Source organism: Protomyctophum bolini, assembly GCF_963924005.1.
Source record: "Protomyctophum bolini genome assembly, chromosome: 6".
Taxonomy (NCBI): Eukaryota; Metazoa; Chordata; class Actinopteri; order Myctophiformes; family Myctophidae; genus Protomyctophum; species Protomyctophum bolini.
In genome coordinates, this window is record NC_137867.1 from 50,424,183 (window position 1) to 50,444,182 (window position 20,000).

Below are 20,000 nucleotides of genomic sequence, written 5' to 3' on the forward strand. Positions count from 1 at the left end.
AGCACCGCTCACTTCACACGGGTGTGATTTTTATTATTTACAAGAAAAGCTTTATTATAGAGACAAAAACCAAAACAGCCCAACATCGCTCATAAGGAGCAGACATGGCAACCCCTGCTCTAATTCCCATGAGGACAGAAGCTTGTTTGGAGGAGGGGGGGGGGGGGGGGCTGGGGGCGTGGTTTACAGTAGCATTGTGTGTGTGTGTGTGCGTGCGTGCGTGCGTGCGTGTGTGTGTGTGTGTGTGTGTGTGTAGGTGAAGGAACACCCAGGAAATAGGGAGCAGGAAGTACCTGTTGCGCTCTCTCTCTCTCTCTCTCTCTCTCTCTCTCTCTCTCTCTCTCTCTGTGTGTGTGTGTCTCGGTGTCTCTCGACCAGCGGAGTGCAGGAGGATCACTTTTTGCTGTGGATGTTTTGGTTTATTTATTTATTTATGGACACAATTAATTAATCGCAAGTAATTTAATATACGCGCGTTTTGTGTGCGTGTGTGTGTGTGCGTGTGTTTGTATGTGTGTGCGTGAGACAGTGGAAACCCACTCGTGTGTGTGTGTGTGTGTGTGTATTAAAACTCGACACATTGTAGCCACCTGCTACTTGGCGGCGCTGATTGATGTTTTTGGATTACAACAACGTTTTTAAACTTTATTAAGTGACGAAAACAACATTGTATTGGGATCTATATAAACTGGACATACATGTGGATCTATAAATACCACGGATCAGGAGGAGTGGAATTATATTAACATGACGAGCACTTTATTTTTATCAACGTTATCATATCGATCTATGTATCGGTGATCAATAGGTCGTTGTTGTTGTAACCTTATTGTAATTATCGTCGGATCAACAACATGTCAGTCAACGAGCTGTTCACGAAGGTAAGAAGGAAGTGTTTATATAGAGACTGTATTTACATATTTTAGTTGTTTTGTTATTCTACACAAACACACACTCACGTCACAACAAACTTGTTGTCACTTTGAGAAATATTACATCGGTATAATTATTTATGATCCTGGAAACCTATTTTAATCTATTAAAGTAATACTTTAAAAGTGTTCTCGTCGGTGTTTTTATCCTGAGAATGTCGAGTATCGATAATAATAATAATAATACAAATAATCCAGGCTTTATTACACTGTACTCTGTGACCAGGTGCGGCAGAACTGGCAACCAAGTGGACCCCTAATGGAAGGGTCCACTTTATTTTATTTTATCAATGTATGTATTTACTGTGTAGCTGGCTGGCAGTGTGTGTGTGTGTGTGTGTGTGTGTGCACGTGTGTTGCTGACTCTTTCACCATCGTGAAAATGCGGCACAAATCTTTGAATATATATATTTATTTCACATGAAATATTGAGCACCACTGACACAGAAACACTGACACATAGAACCACTGACACATAGAACCACTGACAATTTACAATTTACAATTTAGGCATTTAGCAGACGCTCTTAATCCAGAGCGATTTACATTAAGCAAGAACAAAAAAGCATGGGAATACATCACATAAAAACATTTATCATCAACATGCGTGAGCTAAGAACGTAACAGTGGAATATCTATATAATGAAACTATACATATATACTATACTATGCTATACATATGTACTATGACGTGCTATGACTTGACTACATACAATGCAAGTATAGTGCTGTCTTCATAACATGCTATAAGTCTGTGTCAAATGCTATCTAAGTCTACAGAAATGCTATCTAAGGGGGTGGGGTAAGTGCTATGGGCCACGATGGAGTCTGAAAAGGTGGGTTTTCAGACTACGGCGGAAGATTGGGAGTGATGCTGCAGTTCTGACTGCAATGGGAAGTGCATTCCACAGTTTTGGAGCCAGAAGGGAGAAGAGTTTGGGACGTGTGGAGCGTTGTTGTCCCGGCGTTTTTAGTGAGGTATACATCCAACTTCCCTGCGTTGGCTGATCTGAGTGAGCGGGAGGGTTTGTAGGGTTCGATCATACTTGTGAGATATGGGGGAGCCATACCTTTGGTTGCTTTGAATGCCAGCATCAGAGTTTTGTATTCTGTGCGGGCAGCGACCGGGAGCCAGTGGAGGGAGCGGAGCAGGGGGAGACATGTGAGAACTTTGGCTGGTTGAAGACCAAGCGAGCTGCGGCATTTTGGATCAGCTGGAGAGGCTTAAGTGCACATGCTGGTAGGCCTGACACATAGAAACACTGACACATACAAACATGAGGTATATTTCAGAAAACTGTCAGGATTTATATATATATATATATATATATATATATATATATATATATGTATATATCTTTTTTTATTTTGATGTCAGGCCTAAATGGGTTAAAACAAATCCACAGCACACCAGTGACATCATCATGATTAATGACATCATCATCATGATCACAGAGATCATCAATGACCATGTGACCTTTTAAATAATAGTTCAAATAGCCGATCTACAAGCTCACAACGTGTAGATGTAGGTTTGGCTGTAGTTGAACTTGTTTTAAAATTATTTTCAAAATAGTAAGAGAATTGGCAAATAATGATTTCAGGGACGAGGGAGACGGAGCCAGGACCGTTCTACCAATGTCTTCTAAATCCTGACACTTTTCTGAAATACTCGGGTTTCTGTGTCAGTCGTTCTCAAACATTCTCATGTCAAGGACACCCAAACATATCTGTAATCGGCCGCTGAAAATATGCTGTTCCAGGGAACCCCCCCCCCCCCGTTCGCTCTGAAAGAATACAGTACCACCAAGGTCGACTAGTGGATTTACTAGTGGACTAGTAAACTAGTGGACTACTGTTGCTTAACCCATTCTGACCTGAGATCAGATTCATACGAGGGTTTCCACTGGACACACACTGGTCTGATTAACCCATTCTGACCTGAGATCAGATTCTAAAAAATGTCAGTCGCTCTTCGATTTTTCAAAAATAGCAGACCTACAAGCTCGTATCGCGCCACTTGGTGGCGCGCTATGAGCTTGTAGATCTGCTATTTTTCAATAGCTAAAGCATAACATGATGCCAACACCAAAATGGGTGCCCGGTCAGAATGGGTTAATGCCCAGGGATGTCAAACTGAAATACACAGTGGGCCAAAATAAAGAAATTGGTACAATTCGAGGGCCGGACTGTATTTCAACACACGGGCCATTTTTGGGGAGAGGGCGAGTAGCTGAAAGTGATATACTTTCACTGCTGATCAATGAAGAGAAGACGCATGCTTGCGCTCGCCGGCCCTCGATACGTGACAATTATGCACTCCTCGCAGTGCATTGTGGAACTTGTAGTATTATGGTGGTCCGTGCAATATACCAGAGGGCCAGTTCTAATACTAATTAAATATCATCCCGCGGGCCGAAGATAATTCATTCACGGGCCTGATTTGGCCCCCGGGCCTCGAGTTTGACATAGTTGAATGATGTCTTTCTTGTCTTATAGGTGTGTCGACAGCAACATTTCTATTTTAGTTTTAGTCGTAGTCTCTTGAATTAGTTTTCATTTAGTTTTAGTCACATTTTTAGCCACCTGGAATGTTTTGGTGTTAAGTCTAGTTTTGGTCGACTAAATATCATAAGGTTTTTTAGTCGACTGAATCTACAGTTGATTTAGTCGACTAAAATGTGTTTTGGCCGTGCCCTGATGCCGTCGTAATGACTGATTGCCGCGCTACGAGCTTGTAGATCTGATCTATCCTAGCGCATAGGAGCACAGTGAGCTTGTAGATCTGATTCCTGTAGAGCATAGGAGCACAGTGAGCTTGTAGATCTGATTCCTAGAGCATAGGAGCACAGTGAGCTTGTAGATCTGATTCCTAGAGCATAGGAGCACAGTGAGCTTGTAGATCTGATTCCTAGAGCATAGGAGCACAGTGAGCTTGTAGATCTGATTCCTAGAGCATAGGAGCACAGTGAGCTTGTAGATCTGATTCCTAGAGCATAGGAGCACAGTGAGCTTGTAGATCTGATTCCTGTAGAGCATAGGAGCACAGTGAGCTTGTAGATCTGATTCCTGTAGAGCATAGGAGCACAGTGAGCTTGTAGATCTGATTCCTAAAAGTACATTTGAGTAGGCCTATTCATACCAGTGCACGCACACGCACGCACGCACGCACGCAGGTGAAAAGGGAACCATGTGTGCACTTTGTATTTCTGGGTCATACAGGTTCCCTTTCCGTGTGTGTGTGTGTGTGTGTGTGTGTGTGTGTGTGTGTGTGTGTGTGTGTGTGTGTGCATGTGTGTGTGTGTGTGTGTGTGTGTGTGCGCGTGTGTGTGCGTGCGTGCACGTTGCCACACCCAGGTTGTACCTGTGGGGCAGTTCCTCATTATGCTGACACAGCACAGGCAGCAGTGTTGCCATGTCTGCTCATTATAAGCCAGTTTGTTCTTGTTTTGTTTTCTGTAAATATTGTTGTGTGTTGCTATTTGGTCTTGTTTCTAAAGTGTGGTTGTTTATTTGGTCTTGTTTCTAAAGTGTAGTTTTTTATTTGGTCTTGTTTCTAAAGTGTGGTTGTTTATTTGGTCTTGTTTCTAAAGTGTGGTTGTCTATTTGGTCTTGTTTCTAAAGTGTAGTTGTTTATTTGGTCTTGTTTCTAAAGTGTGGTTGTCTATTTGGTCTTGTTTCTAAAGTGTAGTTGTTTATTTGGTCTTGTTTCTACAGTGTAGTTGTTTATTTGGTCTTGTTTCTAAAGTTGTTTATTTGGTCTTGTTTCTAAAGTGTAGTTGTTTATTTGGTCTTGTTTCTAAAGTGTAGTTGTTTATTTGGTCTTGTTTCTAAAGTGTAGTTGTTTATTTGGTCTTGTTTCTAAAGTGTAGTTGTTTATTTGGTGTTGTTTCTAAAGTGTAGTTTATTTGGTCTTGTTTCTAATGCGTGTAATAAACGTTTACATTGCCAAAGCAAGTGTCAAAATACAATAAAAACTGTTAAAATGGGGAAAGTATATACAGTTGGAGGTACAGCATTGTGTAAACATAAAGTATATACAGTTGGAGGTACAGCATTGTGTAAACATAAAGTATATACAGTTGGAGGTACAGCATTGTGTAAACATAACGTATATACAGTTGGAGGTACAGCATTGTGTAAACATAAAGTATATACAGTTGGAGGTACAGTATTGTGTAAACATAAAGTATATACAGTTGGAGGTACAGCATTGTGTAAACATAAAGTATATACAGTTGGAGGTACAGCATTGTGTAAACATAAACCCCTAAGGGTCCCCTCCCGGATGAATGGAGTAAAGCAGTGGTTACCAAAGTGGGGTCCGGGGACCCCCAGGGGTCCATGAGGGAGTTCCAGTGGGTCCCCAGCTAAATGATAGTTAGGAACCAAATGGACCCTTACGGGTCTGTAACTCTCAGAGTGTAACACATGGAACCAAATGGACCGTTACAGGTCTGTAACTCTGAGAGTGTACAAATGTACACTCTCAAAGTTATAAATGAACATTGATTTTACAATATAAATCGGGGGCCCCAGAGATAGAGATGCCATTAAATGGGGGTCCGACTCCGTAGACTAATGCATGTCAAACTGGGGGTCCTTGAGATTAAACGGGTTGAGAATCACTGCTAGAGATAGAGATAGAGAGATATACTTTATTAGTCTCCCGAGGAAGACATTTGTCTTAGACAAAAAGGGCCCGCATAAGCGAAGCCCTAGTCCATGTCACCACAGTGCAGCGCCAAATCAAAGCCGTATAAATCTTCCCTCGTGGGGGTCCCTGGAATATCTCTTCAAATGGGGGTCCCTGGAATATCTCTTCAAATGGGGGTCCCTGGAATATCTCTTCAAATGGGGGTCCCTGGAATATCTCTTCAAATGGGGGTCCCTGGAATATCTCTTCAAATGGGGGTCCGCAGGGCTGATGAGTGTCAATGTGGGGGTCCTTGACGTGACGTTTGATGTAAACAGAGCTACGTCACATCGTGGGTGTGACCGACTCCACACCGAAGGCAGTCAGAACGGAACTGGGGTCTAAAGGGTTAAACAGTTAGAATGGAACTGGGGTCTAAAGGGTTAAATAGAACGGAACTGGGGTCTAAAGGGTTAAACAGAATGGAACTGGGGTCTAAAGGGTTAAATAGAATGGAACTGGGGTCTAAAGGGTTAAACAGTTTTAAAGACCGATTTAAAGAAGTGTTTAACCCTTTCTGGGGTTCTGTACAGTAATGTACAGTATTAAATATCATTAAAAAGAGAAAAGCCTCCGATTTAAAGAAGTGTTTAACCCGTTCTGGGGTTCTGTACAGTAATGTACAGTATTAAAACATAAACTACATAAATACATAAATTGATGCTGCTATAATATCAATATGTGAAGTTTTTCAGAAAACTTTAGGTCAGGATTTAGAAACTGTCTCAGAGGTAGCAGACTCTGTTTACATGCACAGGTGTGTGTGTGTGTGTGTGTGTGTGTGTGTGTGTGTGTGTGTGTGTGTGTGTGTGTGTGTGTGTGTGTGTGTGTGTGTGTGTGTGTGTGTGTGTGTGTGTGTGTGCGCGAGCGAGCATTATGTCACTCTCACTCACCTTTCACACGGAACCTGTTTAGCAGCCTTGACCCCGCCCACCATTATCTCCTATTCAAATGAAGTGTGTGTGTGTGTGTGTGTGTGTGTGTGTGTGTGTGAATTGATTGTCAACTCAAACTCACAATGCAATAGTTTGTTTTCAAGAGCTTTTCTCACAGTCCCGTCTCTTTTCCAAGAGAGCAGGGTGACTCTCCACCCAACATACATGAACATGATGTCAGACGGTTGCTCCGTCAGCAAAACCCCAGAAAGGCGGCAGGGCCTGATGGCGTGTCGTCTGCCACACTAAAGCACTGTGCCGACCAACTTGCACCTGTCCTCACTTCCATTTTCAACTGGTCACTTGAACTCTGTACTGTGCCTGCTTGCTTTAAATCTGCGGTTATCATTCCTGTCCCAAAGGAAAATAATATCACCTGTCTTAATGACTATAGGCCTGTTGTAACATCTGTCATTATGAAAGTCTTTGAGCGACTGGTATGTAAACACCTGTCCAGCATAGCACTAGATCCCCACCTATTTGCCTACAGAGCAAATAGGAGTGTAGATGATGCAGTGTCCCTCTGTCTGCATGCACACTATTACTCAACAACTAGAATCCAGATCCACCTATGCTCGTGTACTTTCTGTTGACTTCAGCTCCGCATTTAATACAATAGTGCCTGGGAAGCTGATTTCAACCCTACAGGAGCTAGGCGTCAGCACACATCTATGTAAATGGATCTTTAATTTTCTATGTGACAGGAAACAGGTGGTCAAAATAGGTGATCTCGTCTCGCTGTCGAGGCTCCTAAACACTGGGGCCCCCCAGGGGTGCGTCCTTTCTCCACTTCTGTACTCATTCTATACTCATTTCTGTCAATCTCATTTTAGTACAGTTATGATGTATAAGTTTGCTGATGACACATCTTTAGTAGTAACCCTAACCCTTACCAACGAGGTTGAAACCGACTACCGCAGAGCAGTAGAGGAGCTGGTGAGATGGTGTGAGATTTACAACTTGATTCTAAACATCTCTAAAACCAAAGAGATGTTCATAGATTTTAGGAAAAAGATATCGAGTCCCCTCCCCCCCCCTCTTCATCAATGGGGAAGAGGTAGAAAGAGTTTCCTCCTTCCGGTTCCTAGGGACCACCATCCATGAAACCTCCATGGGATCTTAACACCAGTCTCATAATAGGTCAATCACACCAGCGTCTCTATTTCCTGCGGCAGCTTAAGAAGTTTAAAGTCAGCCAAGCAGCCATGACTCACTTCTATAGGGCCACTATTGAAAGTGTTCTCACCTTCTCCATGCTTGTCTGGTTTGGTCACACAACCTCTCAAGACAAATCAAAGCTGGAAAGAGTAGTACGTCGCGCATCAAAAAACATAGGATGCAGCCTCCCTACACTTTCCTCACTCTATTCCACCAGAATAATTAGGAAGGCAAATAAAATCATTGCAGACAACTCCCATCCTGCACATCACCTCTTCAATCTCCTCCCATCAGGCAGGAGATATAGAAGTATCCAGAGCTCAACATGTCGCTTCAGGGATAGCACTTACCCCGTAGCCATTAGACATCTGAACTCATATGCATAATTATAGCACTTGAATGTAAGTGTGAACTGAATGTAATTTCCTATGCTGCTGGTTTTTGTATTGTACTGTCCTTCTTGTTTGTGTATCTATGGTTGTCTGTATATGTTGAGTATGAACCAAGACAAATTCCTATCAACTTGTTGACATGGCAAATAAATTATTGAAACTTGAATTGAATCTTGAGACCAGCATTACTAAGTTACAAGAAATCCATTTAATTTCCATTCCAAGTGAGTTTGTCTTATATGTAACTAGTGGGTCGTGGGCTTAGAGTATATATACTCTAAGGTCGTGGGTCCCAGACCTTTTCATGTCAAGGACCCCCACATTTACACTAATCAGACCCCCATTTGAAGACATGTGCCAGGGACCCCCATGAGAGAAGATATTTATTCAGGGACCCCCATGAGGGGACATTTCTACGGCTCTAGCAGTGATTCTCAACCCGTTTAATCTCAAGGATCCCCAGTTTGACATGCATTAGTCCACGGACCCCCATTTAATGGCATTTATATATCTGGGACCCCCGATTTATATTGTAAAATCACTGCTAAGTGCTAATGTAACTCTGAGAGGGTACAAATGTGAACCAAATGGACCCTAACACTGTCCCACTATTCCAAATGGAACCAAATGGACCCTAACGCTATCCCACTATTCCAAATGGAACCAAATGGACCCTAACGCTATCCCACTATTCCACATCACCCTCAGGAACATTTTTAAAATATTTTCAGCAACAGGATAATGTTGTTTATCTTTACTTGCATTAAAGATGTACAGCCCAACGTGGGGTCCCCAGCTAAATGATAGTTTGGAACCTAATGGACCCTAATGGGTAAATTAACATTTCTCTCCCCCCCCCCCCCCCCCCTCTCTCTCTCTCTCTCTCTCTCTCTCTCTGTGTGTAGGCCTATATATATATATATATATATATATATATATATATACATACATACATACATACATACATACATACATAATTACATACATACATCATAAGGCCTCCATTCATTAGCTCTGTGGAATTCCTGTCCTGAAATGACCCACTTAGCGTTGGAGCAGACAATAGCAGACACACACACACACACACACACACACACACACACACACACACACAAGTTACAGTTTGGTAAACAAAGGATTATCTACAGATTAGGATAAATGTTTTTTTTAGCTTGAATTGTTCTGATTGGTCCATTGGATCTGAACTCTGCACCACTTATGATGGAGGAATGTTTGATTGACAGCTGTGATGATGTTTGACTGACAGCTGTCATGATGTTTGACTGACAGCTGTCATGAATGAGAGCAGAAATGGTTGATTGACAGCGGTCATGATGGGAGAAGGATTCATGTTTGATTGACAGCTGTCATGATGTTTGATTGACAGGTGCCATGATGTTTGATTGACAGCTGTCATGAATGAAGCAGTGATGAGTTTGACAGCTGATTTTGATTCAGTTTTAGTCGTATTTTTGTCAAGTGAAAAGGTTTAGTTTTAGTCTAGTTTTAGTCAACCAACTACATACAACTACATAAGACTTTATTCGACTAAATCTACAGTTGATTTAGTCGACTGAAATGCATTTTGGCGGACCTTAACCTTAAGTCAGAATGACTGTGACGAGTTGTGAGCTTGTAGATCTGCGATGTTCAGAGTTCTACTGGATCTCTTCTCCCCTATAGTCCATGTTAAGCACTGTCATTACGGGGTCTGGTCAACAGGGGGCGCCAGTACACCAGACTAGGACAACTTAAAATATCTCAGAAACGTTACCAGCACAAAATGATGAAATGAACACGTCCAGCGCTAAAGAATGATGAAATGAACACGTCCAGCGCTAAAGAATGATGAAATGAACACGTCCAGCGCTAAAGAATGACACCATTTTTTATTCATGTTTTCATCATATGGCCCATATGATATGGGGTGCCAACTTCATGGAGGGGTCTGCACCAGGGGGGCAGTCAGACAGATCTTTTGTGAAGCCACTAAGGAAATGAAAGTTCATATAATGGCCTGTTGTGGCGCTGTCACTGGACCCAGAAAAACCCATAGCCCCATAGAAGTCCATGTATTTTGGCCCAACTTCACCTAGACTGTATTACCTTAATAAACATGGTCATGAATACTTTCTGCTTCCAGTCACTAGTTTAAAGTCTCATTTCTAATGTCATAATATTCTTTTTGGAAAATTATGGTCCCATTTATAAAAATAATGACCATAAAGTCGCGCATGTTCTGAGGGGCGTGGCTACCGTTACAGTCTATAAACGGGATCCCCCACCCACTCGAGTCAAAATAAAAACCAACAAAGAAGAAGGGGGAAGTCCCGCCTCGTTGTCTGGGCCAGCCAATGGGCCAGCTGGCCTGAGCTGGGCCCAAACGGATCTAGAAAGATGGCGACTTCCATTGCAAGGACTGACAGGCTCCATTTTATGTTCATGTTAGACCCGCGGAACGCTTTGTCCATATTTTTTACAGTCTATGGTCTGCACGTGCGTGTGAATGGGTGAATGTATAGTGACTTGACCATCTACTGTTCACCAGGGCTGGATCATTACCATCAATTGCATTTTAATTAATTTCGTTAATGAATAACTGATCTGATGATGTGTGGAGAGCGGCAGATTACATGTCTAATGTTTCTATATATATGTATATGTTTCTATATATTTATATGTATGTTTCTATATATTTATATGTTTCCAGTACACCAGAGTGTGGATCCCAGACCCAGACGATGTGTGGAGAGCAGCAGAGATCACGTCAGATTACAGCGAAGGACAGCCTGTCCTCCACCTCAGACTGGAAGATGATACCGTAACTATAATTAATATTTATACATACAACTATAATTAACCAGTAAGACGCCTTAATACAGGCGAGGAGCGGAAAGGAAAATATGTTTACCCTGCAGGGTAACTGGACTAAGGAAAGGAAAGGTACTATGTTGTTTACCCTGCAGGGTAACTGGACTAAGGAAAGGAAAGGTACCATGTTTACCCTGCAGGGTAACTGGACTAAGGAAAGGAAAGGTACTATGTTTACCCTGCAGGGTAACTGGACTAAGGAAAGGAAAGGTACTATGTTTACCCAGGGTAACTGGACTAAGGAAAGGAAAGGTACTATGTTTACCCAGGGTAACTGGACTAAGGAAAGGAAAGGTACTATGTTTACCCAGGGTAACTGGACTAAGGAAAGGAAAGGTACTATGTTTACCCAGGGTAACTGGACTAAGCTCAAGAACTTGTTTACAGCCAGGCCCTGTACAGACCCAGGCACTTCAGCGGTGGTAATTTTAACGTGCCGGTCCGGGGATACGAACTAGCGACCTTCCGATATCAAGACCGCTCCGCAAACCGTTCGGCCAGCGCTGCCTCAACCGCAGGGCTGAGCCGCTCAGGAATAACGTTCACTTCACTATGTTCAGTGTGTTTACATTGTCTCATATAAGCTACCATAACCTTAACGCCATTCTGACCTGAGATCAGATTCTACAAATGTCTTCCAAATCCTGACAGTTTTCTGAAAAAGCTATGTTTCTATGTCAGTCGTTCTTTGATTTTTCAAAGATAGCAGACCTACAAGCTCGTATGAGTAGAGAGTTCTGAAGCCATTTTATTTGGCGTTAGGAACCCGTTGTGACAGCATGCCCTTGCTGACGTCCACGATACCCCATCTGAAGATATGTAAGGCCCTATTTTGAAACAAAAACATTTACAAGCTCACGTGTGGATGTAGATCAGCCCCCTCAAGGAACCATGAGGGTCCCTGGATCACACCTTTGAGAGCCACTGCTTTAAATAAATACATAACTAATATAGAGCATATTTGATCAAATTTAGGAGCCAATTTTTTTTGACAAATGAATTTAATTCAAACAGAACCGCTCACGCACGGCACATCCACGACATGCATGCGCACACGCATGTGCACATGCACGCGCGCATGTGTCCTCTTTTTGGTAATTCAGAAAATGGTATGCCTAACTATGTCATTGTGTACTATATGTAAACTCTTCATTTCCTTTTTCCAGCCATTCATTTGCCTTTTAAAAAAAATATATAATTTGGGGAACCCCCCAAATACTTTGGCGACCCCCAGAGGGGTCGCGACCCACGGGTTGAGAACCGCTGCTGTACTGTACTGTACTGTACTGTACTGTACTGTACTGTACTGTACTGTACTGTACTGTACTGTACTGTACTGAGATTGTTTTTGGGGGCTTCAATCCTTGACATGAAATAGTGTGAGAACCACTGATATAGAAACATGAGGTTTTAACCCTGTGAGAACCACTGATATAGAAACATGAGGTTTTAACCCTGTGAGAACCACTGATATAGAAACATGTGGTTTTAACCCTGTGAGAACCACTGATATAGAAACATGAGGTTTTAACCCCGTGAGAACCACTGATATAGAAACATTAGGGTTTAACATGTGAGATCCACTGATATAGAAACATGAGGTTTTAACCCTGTGAGATCCACTGATATAGAAACCTGAGGTTTTAACCCTGTGAGAACCACTGATATAGAAACATGAGGGTTTAACCCTGTGAGAACCACTGATATAGAAACATGAGGTTTTAACCCTATCAGAACCACTGATATAGAAACCTGAGGTTTTAACCCTGTGAGAACCACTGATATAGAAACATGAGGGTTTAACCCTGTGAGAACCACTGATATAGAAACATGAGGGTTTAACCCTGTGAGAACCACTGATATAGAAACATGAGGGTTTAACCCTGTGAGAACCACTGATATAGAAACATGAGGGTTTAACCCTATCAGAACCACTGATATAGAAACATGAGGTTTAACCCTGTGAGAACCACTGATATAGAAACATGAGGGTTTAACCCTGTGAGAACCACTGATATAGAAACATGAGGTTTAACCCTGTGAGAACCACTGATATAGAAACATGAGGTTTTAACCCTATCAGAACCACTGATATAGAAACCTGAGGGTTTAACCCTGTGAGAACCACTGATATAGAAACATGAGGTTTTAACCCTATCAGAACCACTGATATAGAAACCTGAGGTTTTAACCCTGTGAGAACCACTGATATAGAAACATGAGGGTTTAACCCTGTGAGAACCACTGATATAGAAACATGAGGGTTTAACCCTGTGAGAACCACTGATATAGAAACATGAGGGTTTAACCCTGTGAGAACCACTGATATAGAAACATGAGGGTTTTAACCCTGTGAGAACCACTGATATAGAAACATGAGGGTTTAACCCTGTGTGTGAGAACCACTGATATAGAAACATGAGGGTTTAACCCTGTGAGAACCACTGATATAGAAACATGAGGTTTTAACCCTGTGAGAACCACTGATATAGCAACATGAGGTTTAACCCTGTGAGAACCACTGATATAGAAACATGAGGTTTAACCCTGTGAGAACCACTGATATAGAAACATGAGGGTTTAACCCTGTGAGAACCACTGATATAGAAACATGAGGGTTTAACCCTGTGAGAACCACTGATATAGAAACATGAGGGTTTAACCCTGTGAGAACCACTGATATAGAAACATGAGGGTTTTAACCCTGTGAGAACCACTGATATAGAAACATGAGGGTTTAACCCTGTGTGTGAGAACCACTGATATAGAAACATGAGGGTTTAACCCTGTGAGAACCACTGATATAGAAACATGAGGTTTTAACCCTGTGAGAACCACTGATATAGCAACATGAGGTTTAACCCTGTGAGAACCACTGATATAGAAACATGAGGTTTAACCCTGTGAGAACCACTGATATAGAAACATGAGGGTTTAACCCTGTGAGAACCACTGATATAGAAACATGAGGTTTAACCCTGTGAGAACCACTGATATAGAAACATGAGGTTTTAACCCTATCAGAACCACTGATATAGAAACCTGAGGGTTTAACCCTGTGAGAACCACTGATATAGAAACATGAGGGTTTTTCAGAAAACTGTCAGGATTTAGAAGACATGTTTTGTAGAATCTGGTCTCGGGTGTGAAGGTGTAATCTGGTCTCAGGTGTAAAGGAGTAAAGGTGTAAAGGAGTTAACAGCTACTCTCTCCCCAGGCGCTGGACTACCCAATCGGAGGAGGGGGAGGAGCCAACAAAGCTAAGCCCCTCCCCTTCCTGCGGAACCCGGACATCCTGGTTGGCGAGAACGACCTGACGGCACTCAGCTACCTCCACGAACCTGCTGTGCTTCACAACCTCAGGGTTCGATTCCTGGAGTCCAACAACATCTACACCTACTGTGGTACGTAAACCTAACGCACCCTAACCCTAACCCCACCCCCTTCCTGGAGAGCAACAACATCTACACCTACTGTGGTACGTAAACCTAACGCACCCTAACCCTAACCCCACCCCCTTCCTGGAGAGCAACAACATCTACACCTACTGTCGTACGTAAACCTAACGCACCCTAACCCTAACCCCACCCCCTTCCTGGAGAGCAACAACATCTACACCTACTGTGGTACGTAAACCTAACGCACCCTAACCCTAACCCCACCCCCTTCCTGGAGAGCAACAACATATACACTTACTGTGGTACGTAAACCTAACGCACCCTAACCCTAACCCCACCCCACAACCTGAGGGTTCGATTCCTGGAGTTCAACAACATCTACACCTACTGTGGTACGTAAACCTAACGCACCCTAACCCTAACCCCACCCCCTTCCTGGAGAGCAACAACATCTACACCTACTGTGGTACGTAAACCTAACACACCCTAACCCCACCCCCTTCCTGGAGAGCAACAACATCTACACCTACTGTGGTACGTAAACCTAACGCACCCTAACCCTAACCCCACCCCACAACCTGAGGGTTCGCTTCCTGGAGTCCAACAACATCTACACCTACTGTGGTACGTAAACCTAACACACCCTAACCCTAACCCCACCCCCTTCCTGGAGAGCAACAACATATACACTTACTGTGGTACGTAAACCTAACGCACCCTAACCTGTTACTGTGGTCTAGTCCTGGTCTAGTCCTGGTCCAGTCCTGGTCCAGTCCTGGTCCAGTGCGTCAGTGAGAGACTCGCTGACGCACTGATTAAACATAATCAGAGACTGATTAAACATAATCAGAGAGTGATTAGGTTTAATTTGCTGTCAGGAGACGGCACAGATTGGTGTTTTTTCCGCTGCATATTAACCCATTTAGGCCTGACGTCGAAATAAATAAAAAGGTCTTCTAAATCACGACAGTTTTCTGAAATACATAATGTTTCTATATCAGTGGTGCTCAATATTTCACGTCAAGGACCCCAAAAATGATATGTAATTGACCCCATCTGAAAATCTATATTCAAAGACTTCAAAGCCACATTTTAAAAAATAGCAGATCTACAAGCTACGAGCTTGTAGGTCTGCTATTTTCCAATAGCTAAAGTATAACATAATGCTAGAAACACCAAAAGGGGTTCCCGTCCAGAATGGGTTAAGGCCTGTTTAGAGAGTGTTTTAGCTGGTTTTAGGACACTGTTGAACAGAAAAGTGAAAAGCGAGACTGACGTTCACGCGTTCACGTTCAGGGTACAGTATACCAACATCAATACAGCATACATGGAATTGTGAACGAATTAAAATATCATCCCAACGACAACAAAATATTCTTTAGTTTTGGGTCTGAGAGGCTAAATGTCATCATACGGTGGTCCGTGGCTCAAATGGGTCTGAGAGGCTAAATGTCATCATACGGTGGTCCGTGGCTGAAATGATACATAAACAATGGATCTTGTTGTGATAAACCCACTGGAGGGTTAAAGTAAAGATGTCAAACTGATTAAGATGATTTTATCAGCTGGGCTGAGAGGCTACGCTCGCTGTGTCTTGTGACTGCACACACACACACACACACACACACACACACACACACACACACACACACACACACACACACACACTCTTGTGTGTGTGTGTGTGTGTGTGCGCGCATTCGGTCACAACTCATGATGTTCGTTAAGAAGCGGAGATAATGAGTGTGAGAAGGAGTTAGCTGCAGAACAGTAAGTGGATCTTATTATTTCACAACAATAACAGCAAAACACGTCAACAACAATAATAATGACAACAATAAAGGTTCAGTTCAGTTCATTTATTCATCTTGGTCATTAAAAAAAGGAAAGTACAGATTAATACATTGTTTTAGCAAAATAAATAAGCGTTTGACCAAAAAGGTGTTGAAGCCTTATCTCAGGGGTGGGCAACTAGTGGCCTGGGGCCCACATGTGGCCCCTAACTGGCGGCCCGGGGCCCACATTTGGCCCCTAACTGGCGGCCCGGGGCCCACATGTGGCCCCCACCTGGCGGCCCGGGGCCCACATGTGGCCCCCACCGATCCATTAAAAACCCCATGTTTCTATGTCAGTTGGTGCTCAACCTTTTTCATGTCGAAGACCCCCAGAATTATCTCTATTAGGCCACGGACCCCCATCTGAAAATATGTCGTGTTAACAGTTCATAAAGTTAACATAACTATCACTAAATGCATTTGAAATTCAATAAAAAAGGTTACTTTTCAGGATTCCAATTAAAAAATAGCAAAAATAGATGATCTAACACCCATCTAGTTCCACACTCACTCCAGAGGGCCACTATAGTTCCACACTCACTCCAGAGGACCACTATAGTTCCACACTCACTCCAGAGGGCCACTATAGTTCCACACTCACTCCAGAGGGCCACTATAGTTCCACACTCACTCCAGAGGACCACTATAGTTCCACACTCACTCCAGAGGACCACTATAGTTCCACACCCACTCCAGAGGGCCACTATAGTTCCACACTCACTCCAGAGGGCCACTATAGTTCCACACCCACTCCAGAGGGCCACTATAGTTCCACACTCACTCCAGAGGGCCACTATAGTTCCACACTCACTCCAGAGGGCCACTATAGTTCCACACTCACTCCAGAGGGCCACTATAGTTCCACACTCACTCCAGAGGGCCACTATAGTTCCACACCCACTCCAGGGGGCCACTATAGTTCCACACTCACTCCAGAGGGCCACTATAGTTCCACACTCACTCCAGAGGGCCACTATAGTTCCACACTCACTCCAGAGGGCCACTATAGTGGTGGAGTGGGTGTGGAACTATAGTGGTCCTCTGGAGGGAGTGTGGAACTATAGTGGCCCTCTGGAGTGAGTGTGGAATGGTATCCTGGCACATAGTAGTGATGGTTTGATGTCTCCTGTGTCTCCAGGCATCGTACTGGTGGCCATCAACCCCTACGAACAGCTCTCCATATATGGAGAGGAGGTGATCACGGCCTACAGCGGTCAGAACATGGGAGACATGGACCCTCATATCTTCGCTGTGGCCGAGGAGGCTTACAAGCAGATGGCACGGTACTGTTACTGTTACTGTTATTGTTACTGTTACTGTTACTGTTATTGTTTTTAGAGGAGGCCGACATGCTTTTGTTGTCGTCCAGTATTTGCTGATTGCATCATCCTGTACAGCACCTTGTGTGTATTGTGTCTCTTATGTGGACATAAATAAATGATTAGTGTGTGCGTGTGTGTGTGTGTGTGTGACTGTGTGTGTGTGTGTGTGTGTGTGCGTGCGTGCAGGGACCAGAGGAACCAGTCCATCATCGTCAGCGGGGAGTCGGGCGCGGGGAAGACGGTCTCCGCTAAGTACGCCATGCGATACTTCGCCACCGTGGGAGGATCCTTCAGCGACACCAACGTAGAGGAGAAGGTCCTGGCCTCCAGCCCCATCATGGAGGTGAGTTAATAACTCATTCATCGCTACTAAGGGGTGCCAAAAAGTCCCTGAGCGCCAGTTTCTATACATTTTATTTATTTATTTTAATTTATTTATTTTTTGTTTTTTGCCCAACGTTATACACGTCCTAAAAAGACGATAAAGACGTCGTTGGCGCTACGGGAGTTGCTAAAAAATCAGTTAATTAAGTCCTTGGCAGACATTGAGCACATTGACTGCTACAGTATTCTTTTTTCTTTAGCCCTGGTGTGCTATGGACTTTACATTGAAGGAAAAAAAATGTCGGGGCCAAAAGAAAACCTAACTTGTCCACTTCAATTTAAAAAATAAATTTTGATTTTACCATCTTCCATTCTGGAGATATTGACCTTTTTGTAACACCTGCTTTTGCCTGAACTCTGCTCGCTTGAACAGACAGCAGAGTTATGGAAGGTTGAAGTTTGACAGCCATTGACAGACAGATATAAAAATGAACACAAATAATATCCTATACATACTATACACAGTACAGTACAGAAAACAGTACACATTAATCCCATGTACAGTTTGTCAGTAATTGGTTATTGAATGCAGCTTGCACCCACCAGAGAGAACTTCAGAGAAGGCATGGACCTGAACAATTATTCACAAAATAAGGCCTATAGCGACATGTACATACTATATACCGTATGAAACAGTAGACTCTCTGCTTTCATAAGAAAAATACTAATACTGTAATAATAATAAAAATCCCACCCCTGTGAAGTGAGTGTTGCAACTGTGGAGGTTGCAAAACCATGGCTCTCTCTCCAGGGGCGAGCGCCCTTTAAAACCATGGCTCTCTCTCTCCAGGGGCGGGCGCCCTTTAAAACCATGGCTCTCTCTCTCCAGGGGCGGGCGCCCTTTAAAACCATGGCTCTCTCTCTCCAGGGGCGAGCGCCCTTTAAAACCATCACTCTCTCTCCAGGGGCGAGCGCCCTTTAAAACCATGGCTCTCTCTCTCCAGGGGCGAGCGACCTTTAAAACCATCGCTCTCTCTCCAGGGGCGAGCGCCCTTTAAAACCATAACTCTCTCTCTCCAGGGGCGAGCGCCCTTTAAAACCATCACTCTCTCTCCAGGGGCGAGCGCCCTTTAAAACCATGGCTCTCTCTCTCCAGGGGCGAGCGACCTTTAAAACCATCGCTCTCTCTCCAGGGGCGAGCGCCCTTTAAAACCATAACTCTCTCTCTCCAGGGGCGAGCGCCCTTTAAAACCATCACTCTCTCTCCAGGGGCGAGCGCCCTTTAAAACCATCGCTCTCTCTCTCCAGGGGCGAGCGACCTTTAAAACCATCGCTCTCTCTCCAGGGGCGAGCGCCCTTTAAAACCATGGCTCTCTCTCTCCAGGGGCGAGCGCCCTTTAAAACCATCGCTCTCTCTCCAGGGGCGAGCGCCCTTTAAAACCATCACTCTCTCTCCAGGGGCGAGCGCCCTTTAAAACCATCACTCTCTCTCCAGGGGCGAGCGCCCTTTAAAACCATCGCTCTCTCTCCAGGGGCGAGCGCCCTTTAAAACCATCGCTCTCTCTCCAGGGGCGAGCGCCCTTTAAAACCATCACTCTCTCTCCAGGGGCGAGCGCCCTTTAAAACCATCGCTCTCTCTCTCCAGGGGTGAGCGCCCTTTAAAACCATCGCTCTCTCTCTCCAGGGGCGAGCGCCCTTTAAAACCATCGCTCTCTCTCTCCAGGGGCGAGCGCCCTTTAAAACCATCGCTCTCTCTCTCCAGGGGAGAGAGACCTTTAAAACCATCACTCTCTCTCTCCAGGCCATCGGGAACGCCAAGACAACGAGGAACGACAACAGTTCCCGCTTCGGGAAGTACATCCAGATCGGCTTCGACGAGAGATTCCACATCATCGGAGCCAACATGAGGACCTACCTCCTGGAGAAGTCTAGGGTGGTGTTCCAGGTGGGAGGAGTCTAGGGTGGTGGTGGGAGGAGTCTAGGGTGGTGTTCCAGGTGGGAGGAGTCTAGGGTGGTGGGAGGAGTCTATGGGTGGTGGGAGGAGTCTATGGGTGGTGGGAGGAGTCTAGGGTAGTGTTACTAATAGTATAGTACTACTAGTATAGTACACTATACTACTAGTATAGTAATACATATA

At 44.0% G+C, this 20,000-nt stretch overlaps 1 protein-coding gene across 3 annotated transcripts in view; it reads left to right on the forward strand.

Annotated features, from left to right (window-relative positions):
• Positions 1 to 20,000, forward strand: part of myo5b (myosin VB) — a 68,797-nt gene that overhangs the window by 2,657 nt on the left and 46,140 nt on the right. For 2 of the 3 annotated variants that reach the window (XM_080766382.1, XM_080766383.1), the window contains exons 2-6: positions 10,824 to 10,934; positions 14,202 to 14,388; positions 17,356 to 17,500; positions 17,726 to 17,882; positions 19,665 to 19,808. In XM_080766382.1, coding sequence (XP_080622508.1) covers positions 10,824 to 10,934; positions 14,202 to 14,388; positions 17,356 to 17,500; positions 17,726 to 17,882; positions 19,665 to 19,808 — 744 coding nt within the window. Of the gene's footprint in view, positions 1 to 10,823; positions 10,935 to 14,201; positions 14,389 to 17,355; positions 17,501 to 17,725; positions 17,883 to 19,664; positions 19,809 to 20,000 lie in introns of those variants that run through there. The other variant, XM_080766384.1, reaches the window with a different exon arrangement.